We start from the raw sequence: 9,256 nt of genomic DNA, 5'->3' as shown, positions 1-9,256 counted from the left end.
CGAGTGCTGTACCGCCGTCAGCACGCCTAACAAAGCAACCACAGCTATCCATCGGCCGGCCGTTGGCCGTCCGTTTCGGATGTTCCGGACGGACATCGATTTCGAACGTCCGTTCCCGGATCTTTCTCGGATGTTTGCATATATGGCACATGCATACTTTCTTCGTGTCCGCGGGGCAATAAAATGAAAAAGCAACTGAAAGTACAGCGAGAATATTTTATTGTGACTGTACATCAGCACAGGACTGAGTTAATGTGAAGTGTGTAACTCCTCAATGAGACGTAAAACTTCGAGCGCACATCCATCTTCCTACTTCCATGATGAAGCAGAAGCGAACAGCTTTCTGCAAAAAATGAAAAGAAAAAGGTTAGTAATCAAGTCCACGCCAAATCTCAGTAGACCATGATAAATTCAAAAATGCTTGGCAACTTTGTTATTGGTATTCTCAACCCATTCTCAACAAGTCTCAACCCATCCGTAGCCCACACCACAGTATAGCCATAACATAACTCCAACTCTCCCGCGAGAGAATGTTACAGATCCTGCTCCGCTGTCATAAAAGTAATTCCCAAGCAGTGTACTGCACTTACCTCCGTAGGACATGCCGTAGGCAATCACACTAGGCCTTCTTTCATCCGAAGTCGGTGTAGTACGATATTCCAGCGTTCCAGGAGGGCTTCAGGCACTTGTCGCATCCTTCGAATTGTTCAAGTTACACACCACTTTCGTCCGCAGACTAAAAAAAGCCACACATTCTAGTAACAGAGCTCAAAAGGGGCACCACACTTCGCACCAAACCAGCAACGCCGCCATTACGCCGCTGCACTCTGTGGCTGATGGATTGGATTGGGCTGACTACAAGCTGCATTTATGATGATGATAGCGGAGTTAAACGGGAGTTTTGAATTTACAAGTGGTTTCAATCGCGTTTTACCACGGCTAGGGTGGCTACCACGGCGGACACGATGTCGCTACTGATTTTTATACGTTTTCTAGATGTAAATTAGTAATTGATTTACTGTAAATTTGTGTAGCACTCGCTCCTACCCTTAAATAAATTTAGTTCAGCAGTGGCCCTTGCACTGCAAGTATATGACTAGGGAATTGCGCGAATTTACAAAAGTCCTCAAGTCAAACCGTGTAGCTCATGGAAATAATTTCTCCAAAGCAGATATGCAGATATTAACGCAATTTCTCGCACACTAGCCAATAAAACTGACAAAATTTCCTTCGCGAATAAAATTTTCTAGGTTAAAAAAGCGAACTCTACAGTATACATACTCGAACGGCGCGACTTTTCTGTGTGAACAATTATAAAAAACTCTATACTCATATCCGGAGAATATACTCCACCGTACATCCCTCGGACGTACACCTTGTCTCTAATGCGGATAGACAAAAGCGGATACTGTCTGTACGTCCGGCGGATGTATGAATACGGATATCCGAAATCGGATTGTGCTCGTACGTCCGATGGACGTCCGATCTCGGCAAAGGACGTTCGGATCTAGCTCGTAAGTCCGACGGATATCTGTGGTTGATTGGAGGAACGTTCGCTTGCGCGTCCTGCACTGATATTACAGCCTCTGAGCGCTGGGCGCAGAGTCCAAGGCCATACTGCACGGTATGTTTGCGGACGTTGGAGACAGCTCGTGCCCTGCTTCCACTTTAATTTTGTCTCAGACGCAGCGGCCGACGCCCAGCGGCACTAACGTCAGTGAAAGACAATCGCTCGAGCGTCTGTGTTCACGGCGGTACATACATAGAGGCTGAATGAAGTTTCAATATCAATCAACGAGGCACTGGAAATACACGGGTAGCTACAGCTGCCGCAAAGTAGAAATTACAAAAGTACTCAGACAGTAATAAAAGTGTTCTTACCTGTCATCTGTAGGATTTCCGCGTCGTAGTATCCGCCCTTTGTTTTGTCGTCCCCCTCCCAATAGACCTGATAGATATTTCCCGCCGCAAAATCTTCCGTGCTCTTTGGGTGGAAATTTTTCACAAGAACCGATGAAGTGACTTTTTTCACGTTGTCAAGCAGAAACTTCACGTAAATGTAAAACACCATTGCACTGATGCACACTCGGGAGCAAGTCACCAATGTCGCGCAGTATAGAACAAAAAGGATGTTGGAACGGTTGGAACAAACTATATCTACACGTTTTGACAACGTAATGGTGTGTGTGGCGCTGCAGTCTTGTCAAACAAAAAATTGCATGCTAATGAGACTGCTTTAGCGCGTTGCTCTGAAACAGATTGAGTTATCTGTAGATGTTGCAAATGTAGTAGTTAACTTTGTAAGCGCCACTTTCTTTTTGGCTAGATTGTAGCGTTTGCCTTGCTGGGAGAGGCGGGCACGCATTGAAGCTATAAAAAAAAAAGGAAAGGAGAGGCGGGCGTGCGGAATTTCCCGCGCAGTCTGTAGTCGATCGCCTCCTTGGTTGTACGTTCCATCTGTCTTCAGTGTCGTTCTTGCACCTTATACAAGCCAACGCCTCATCTACTTGTACAAGCCTGTTACAAGCGTGCAAAGGAGGTGCTCCAACATGCCTCCCAAAAAACGCTACCGCGCCTATTTGGAGCCAAATGCGCTATCACTGAAAATTCCGCGGCAGACGACATGGAGCCGGCTGCAAAAGGAATCCGCTGCAACGTCTCAAGCACCGCAGGTAATTCACCGACTTGTTTACGTCATATGCTAGGGCCCATTCACTTTCTGCGGCGAAAAGTTTTACATTCCATGAACTCATAAAGAATCCGCAAGTGTTTTTTTTTTTTTTTCCGAGCTGTGCAATGTTGCAAAAGCGACCTTTGCCATTAGGCTTGCGAGCCGTGAGGAGAAGCCCGCTTTTCAGTGAATTTTTGAAGCAAAACGCGGGGCGAGCAAGTGCATATTTGTGGGTGTGGATGCGGAAAAGAGGTACGGGTCGCTGCGAAATAAAAGGCACTGCAGAAGTTGAGTGAAGTAGGGACAGCAAAGAAGGGCAAACGGGTGCTGGAGCTGGACAGCTCGAAACGCCGAGCACCGGCGGCACGGATCATGACGGCGCGGCTGCTGCTGTGCGTTGTGCGTGCGTTACCGTAATGGAGATTTGCTTCGCTAGACTGTGCCGCGCTCATTTGAAGCGTTGCCTTTTGAATAACTTGGACCTATTCGTTTATTCTGTATTTCAACTTGCCCCCCCCCCCCCCCCACCACACACAGTTTTTTTTCTTTGTGAAAAGGGGGGGGGGGGAGAAAGCTAAAGTCAGATTTTTTTCTTTTGCGGAATCGCGAGAACCTAGCGTCCTTACACCCACCGCAGGCAGTGGTCATGCTCTTACCTGCGCGGTAAGCATCTAAAGAGAGTTCCTGAAAAGGCGGAGCTTACATTGCTTACATGGCCTATCAACGTCCAAAATATTGTCTGTGATGGATGCAGACAGCTGATAGCAGAACGCAGCATGCAGAAATGAGAAACAGGGCTAGGAAACGGAAATGATGAATGTGATGAATGAAACCATGGCAAAAAAGTTTGTCGCATCAAAGATTGTGGCAGAAGAGCAAGGCAGCGCGGGTGTACAATGATCAGGAAAAAAAGCACTCCGCAGCATCGAATTAAGAGAAACAAGAAACAGAAGCAGAAGGAGAATGGTGAGGTGAAATGTGGATCGAAATATTGCGTTGTGAGGGCCTTTTGTAACATAGCCAGGCTGAAATACAGCCAAATAGCAGCCAAATTGGATGTAGCCGCCATCATTTGGGGACTTGAGCACAGGCGCCAATGAAAACTGCTGCGTATAGAAGAGTTCATCAACATAAATGCAGTCAAACACGAACTCCAACTGAACACTATAAATGTGTGAGAGGTGTCGACTACATCGGCATATGTGGCAAACATGAGTTTACGTGTCGTGCAATTCTGCTCTGACATCATCTGTGAGCAGCACGGATTGCACTGATACTTTTTAAAGCCCGTAGTAATTTTTATGGAAAATTCCTGTGCATACCAGTAAGAATGACAAAAAGTAAAAACACTGAGCCCTCAACATAGCGGATCTCTCAGGTCTCTCTCTTTGTCCAGCAGAACACCGGTTCAGACAAATCTTCTCATGTCAGTGTGTGAAGCTCACTTTATAGCACTGTGAGAGCTGGAGCCGGTCACTTGGTCAGCATCTTATCACAGCCAATGGCAGAGTTGTGTGCAGTGGACGCAATTACAACTGCTGCCCTCTCACATCCATTCCCATTTCGTCAGCTGGAATAGTCTCAAATGCTCAATCTGGGTAAAGAACAAGCGGTGTGAGGATGGAGCAGCAATTCAGCATTAATTGGGCTCACATCATGCCATGATAAGATGCTGACCCACTAATCGGCCAGATTTCTCAAAGCATGCCACTCGGGCTTTCGTCACTGTCTGATAATACATTCCTCTTTTGTTTGTTCTTTGCAGTTAGCTGCAGTAAATGAGGTACCAAGAGGGGACGCTGAGGTTACAGACGAACAAACTGAGAGTGAAGAATGTCTGCTGCCACTACCTCAGCTCTCTGAACAAGCAGAAAGTGCTGCCTCTTTTAACCAGAATGCTGAGCAGGGAGACCCTGATGTGTATGCGGAAGCTGACGACCCAGATGATGATCTTTCTGATTTCATCGCAGCCAACTCAAAGACGACTCTTCCTGGCCAGTCCACAACTCGACTGCAAGCCATGCTCCTGATATTATCATTTGTTGTGGCAGCTAAGCTACCATGGACACAAGTTGACAGCTTGCTCAAGCTTCTGAACGCCCTCTTTGCTGAAGAGGTTTTTCCTTCAACCAAATATGGTTTTCGAAAACTGTGGAGGCTTCAGCAGTCAAAAATGGTGAGCATTCATGCCTTCTGCCCGACTTGCCAGTTCTTAATTGATGGCAATGGTACCAGCCACTGGCGTTGCCGAATTTGTTCAGAAGTTGCAAGCCTAGGAGAGGTTTTGAAGAAGGGGAGCTTTTTCATCACTCTTAACTTGAAGCGACAACTGCAACAGCTCCTGAAACGCATGGGCAAAATAGTTGGAAGCAACCTGCTTCAGCTTGCTTCATCATGCCCAGAGGCTTTCACCGATATCACAGATGGCCTGCTCTACAAGAAAGTTCGCAGCGACCACAAAATGAAGTGGAGTGACCTAACTTTGACGATGAATACTGATGGTGCACCGGTATTTAAGTCAAGCAAAGGTTCTGTGTGGCCAATACAAGTTGCCCTCAATGAGCTTCCCGTTCCTCTGCGGTGGAAGAATATTTTGGTTGGAGCAGTGTGGTTCGGCAAGGAGCATCCACCTGCACATCTCTTCATGAAAACCTTTGTGGACAAGTTCCAAGAGGTTGGCAGCCTGATGTGGACCTTTGCTGATCAAGTTGTGGAGTCTGCAGTCAGAATTGTGTGCTGCTGTGTCGACTCACCGGCCAGAGCTGCTTTGCTCAATGCAAAGCAGTACAACGGGTACTACGGCTGCACTTGGTGTCTTAACAAGGGAACTTTAGTTGACGGTGAGACTCCTGCTTTCATTCAGTCTTATGAAGGACACAGATATACAGCATATGTTTTACATGGCAGATTGGTTGCCAGCGGTAAAAGTAAGGAATAACAGCCTACTTGGCTAGTTGGATGTTTTATACTTTGCCGGTGTTATATTCATGTTTTTAATTATTTTCATTTGTTCTTTACTACTGCTTTGATCTGTGCGGCATGAAGTGAGTTTTGATTTTAATGATTTGTTGTGTTTTTGTTGTAGGCACAGTAAAGTACACGTTTGAAGGCGGTGCCATGGTTGAAAGGTCCCACGACACTGTGCTGTCAGCCATGTCCCTTGCAGTTACAAGAAAGTGCTCTGTCGATGGAGTGAAGGGGCCATCTCCAGTTACGAAGCTAGGAACATTGGACTTGGTCTGGGGCTTCCCTCCCGATTATATGCATTGTGTCCTGGAGGGTGTGACTGCACAAATGACAGAGCTTTGGCTGTCTGCAACTGGGAAGCCTTGGTATGTAGGAAATAGAATTGCCGAGCTAAATCAGCGTATATTGAAAGCACGGCCACCAATAAGCTTCTCGAGACTGCCAAGGCCAATTTCAGAGAGGGCATTCTGGAAAGCCACAGAATGGAAGTATTGGTTGCTATACTACAGTGTGCCATGCCTTCAAAACATTCTGCCAGATAGATATATTAGGCATTTTTCATTGCTGGTAGAAGGCATTTTTATGCTGCTGAGGGAAAGTGTTGAACGCAGTGACACTTTTATTGCAGAAAGGTTGCTGAAACAGTTTGTGGAGGAAGTGAAAATATTTTATGATGAAAGTGCGCAAACATTCAATGTTCATCAACTTCTACATCTGGCGAAATCTGTTAGGATGACAGGTCCACTGTGGGCCACGTCAACCTTCCCATTTGAAGGGGGCAACGGGGACATCTTGAAGCTTGTGTCTGCTGCGAAAGGGGTTCCTCGGCAAATATCAGAAAGATTCATTATGAATGGAGTTCTAAATTCTTTGAAACGTCTGGTACCTCTTCCTCCATTTTTGAAAAAGCAGCAGGAGCTAATTTCAGGTAAAATTTCTAAACAGCACAAATCTAGTGTCTTAGGTGCAGCTTTGCCACCTTGTGTCTATGAAGAACCCATCCAAATACTGTTGAGGCAAAACATTGGTTCCGAGGCATGCGTAAGTGAGTACCTTAGAGCTCGTGTCAAGGGGTTCACTGTACACAGCGCCCATTATCAACAAGCAGAAAGAACATGTTCATGCTACCTGGAAGCAAGTAACGGCAAACTTGTTAAAATTCTCAAGGTGTTTGCTGCTGACAGCAAAATCTTGCTGTTGTGTCAAGAATTGATTACTGAAGTGTTTGAGCTGCCCTTTTTGTTCAGAATCGAGCACCCTCCATTTGGCATCGCTCTCTGCATGCTTTGCGAAGAAAGCGTTGTTTCATCTTGTGTGCTTGTGGAACAAGAGAGCACATTCTTAGTGAAGATGCCTAATCTTCATGAAAGTGATTAGTCATTTTCAGTACCATGAGGGAACAGCATGAAAATATTCTTGAGTAAGACACTTGTATCCCACTTGCTTCAAATGCTGTCAAATGGGAAAATGCCGCCCCTGTGCACCATATTTTTGCATGCTGGATACTACCGAGCTATGAAACAAACCATTCAGCATATTTTTAACTTTTAGGCCTCCTTGGTGTTATGTTTTTACAAGCACGGGCGTACAGTTCGACACGGCCCACTTTTGCAGGGAAACAAAAATAAACTTCTTCAGCTTTTGAGCTTTTTTCATCGGTGAACTGCAACATAATACTTCTTGAAGCAAGTTTCAGTGTACAAGCAAGTCGTCTTATACATCCAAAAGACTGCGGTATGGATATTTACCATATTTGAGGTCTTTTTATGAAGTGATTGCTACAGCTCTGTTCCTCTCTTTTTCTACAAAACCAGTGGTCAAAACTGGTTCAAAGCGACGTCATTCTGAGCACAGTTTTACGATATGTATGCAGCATGTGAGACACGAATACAGCTTTGTGAAAAATGCAAAAATGATGATGCTGATCTTTTTGACATAGACAAAATACCCTTTGCCCAGTCTGTTGCACATCTTACTCATAGCAGTTTCACTCATCCACTTTTTCACTGATCTCCATTTATGATTGTGGCCAACTTGCTATTGCGTTTTACAAAATTCAAAATGTCATGAAACTTGGCAGCACATTGCAAGGTACCTAGTTAGTGTTGTTTGAGGTTGCAGCGTGTTGCATTATCATTAACACACTGTCTTGTTTGTTGTGCATGTTCACTGTCACATGGCAGTGGCATCCAGTACACTGTCTTGTGCATGTTCAGCAAGAAAATGTTTCGATAGGCATGTTTTTCTTTGCATTTGCCAACACGTCAACACATACATGCTTCAATGGCAGCTTAGTACAAAATTCACACACGTACTTGCCAACTGTCTCCATCAAGGGAACACGTAGCCTTAAATATTGAGCCCGCTGGACAGACCAACCAAAGCATGAATGCTCCTGCAGTGCCGTGTTTCACATGAGGTTCGGAACTTAGTATTCGGAGAAGCCTTCGCCCCAAAGTGTATGCAGTTTAGCTGATGATTTCTCTACAAGATGTATCCCTATATATATGACTTAGCAACCCGAATGAGCCAGCTTTTTTGTAAGTGTTCATTTCTGTTAAATGAACACACTTATCAGGGACTGTTATCTCTGTGTTTTCAATCTGTTCCGAGTTCATGAACAGTTCTTTGAAGCAGTTCTCATGCATTCGTTTATATCCAGTGAAAACTGCACCCATTTATTTTTATTCTTTGCTTACTTAAGCTGGATAACCTGACTGACATTGTATCCTGTGATATGAAGCCCTTTTTTATATAATATTGTGCCTTATTAAGTAATGTCAAGTTGCGGTGTACTGTCTTGTGCATTATTTGCTGCTCTGCTGCTCAGCACGAGTTTTTTGATTCTTGTCCTTCATGCTTCGAAGTAGGCATTGTCATGAAAAACAGCAACTTATGCTGAAGATGTTCTCTACAGTGTATTTGCACTTCCTTTGCACCTTTCCATAGCCTTCAGTGGTAATGTACAGCGGGGAATTTTTTCAGTGCATGTAACTTTGGAAGGGCATTGTTTTCCAAGACCCTTTATATAATGATATGTAAAATGTCTTTTGCTTGTTTTTTTTACCTACATGTGCTGACCTTGAGACTTTGTTTGGCTGTTGATGAAAAAGTTGTCTGGGGCATCTCACCTAGCGGGTGTTAAAACAAGCAAACTAGTAGCAAAATGCTCCTTTTAGCAGCTATGCAATTGGTGGTGTTTGGTCAGTGCACGAAATAATCGTTGGCCATTTAAACTTGATTGTTCACATTCTCTTCATCTCTTAACAATGTACAGCTCTCATGTCAGTCAGAAAATTAAGCTCTTACAGGCAGAATCTATAGCACAGGGGGAGCTTAGGACGTTTTCGGCTGTTTTGCCGTGTAGCACTTTTTACTGTTGCCAACTCAGCCATGCCTGTTCCTGTCTTGCTGTTCCTTATGGTTTCTGGCATTGCGTCGATGAGCAAATGCACAGTGCTGTGTGAAGTTGTCTTCAAATGCCCTTGCAAAATTTGTTATCAACTGAGCTGGCATTTGCTGTTGTGCTTAATGCAGCTGGCAGCACTTCAGTACTTTCCTACCTGCCCGTCAAGTATTGTGTCTGCACAAAAGCCCACCTCCTTATCACCATTCTGA

The 9,256-nt window shown here is 44.8% G+C and overlaps 1 protein-coding gene across 1 annotated transcript; it reads left to right on the top strand.

Moving 5' to 3' along the window:
• The first annotated feature begins 2,465 nt into the window (after positions 1 to 2,465).
• On the top strand, positions 2,466 to 9,256 carry LOC149362987 (uncharacterized). Its single transcript, XM_089568407.1, has 4 exons — positions 2,466 to 2,672; positions 4,437 to 5,511; positions 5,757 to 6,205; positions 9,176 to 9,256. Exons 1-4 carry the CDS (start codon positions 2,550 to 2,552, stop codon positions 9,254 to 9,256), a joined length of 1,728 nt encoding a protein of 575 aa, XP_089424533.1. The 5' UTR covers positions 2,466 to 2,549.

Source organism: Amblyomma mixtum, chromosome 2 (genome assembly GCF_055824585.1).
Source record: "Amblyomma mixtum isolate Tamu chromosome 2, ASM5582458v1, whole genome shotgun sequence".
In the NCBI taxonomy this organism is placed as follows: domain Eukaryota; kingdom Metazoa; phylum Arthropoda; class Arachnida; order Ixodida; family Ixodidae; genus Amblyomma; species Amblyomma mixtum.
This window is presented reverse-complemented; position numbering and strand designations above follow the sequence as displayed.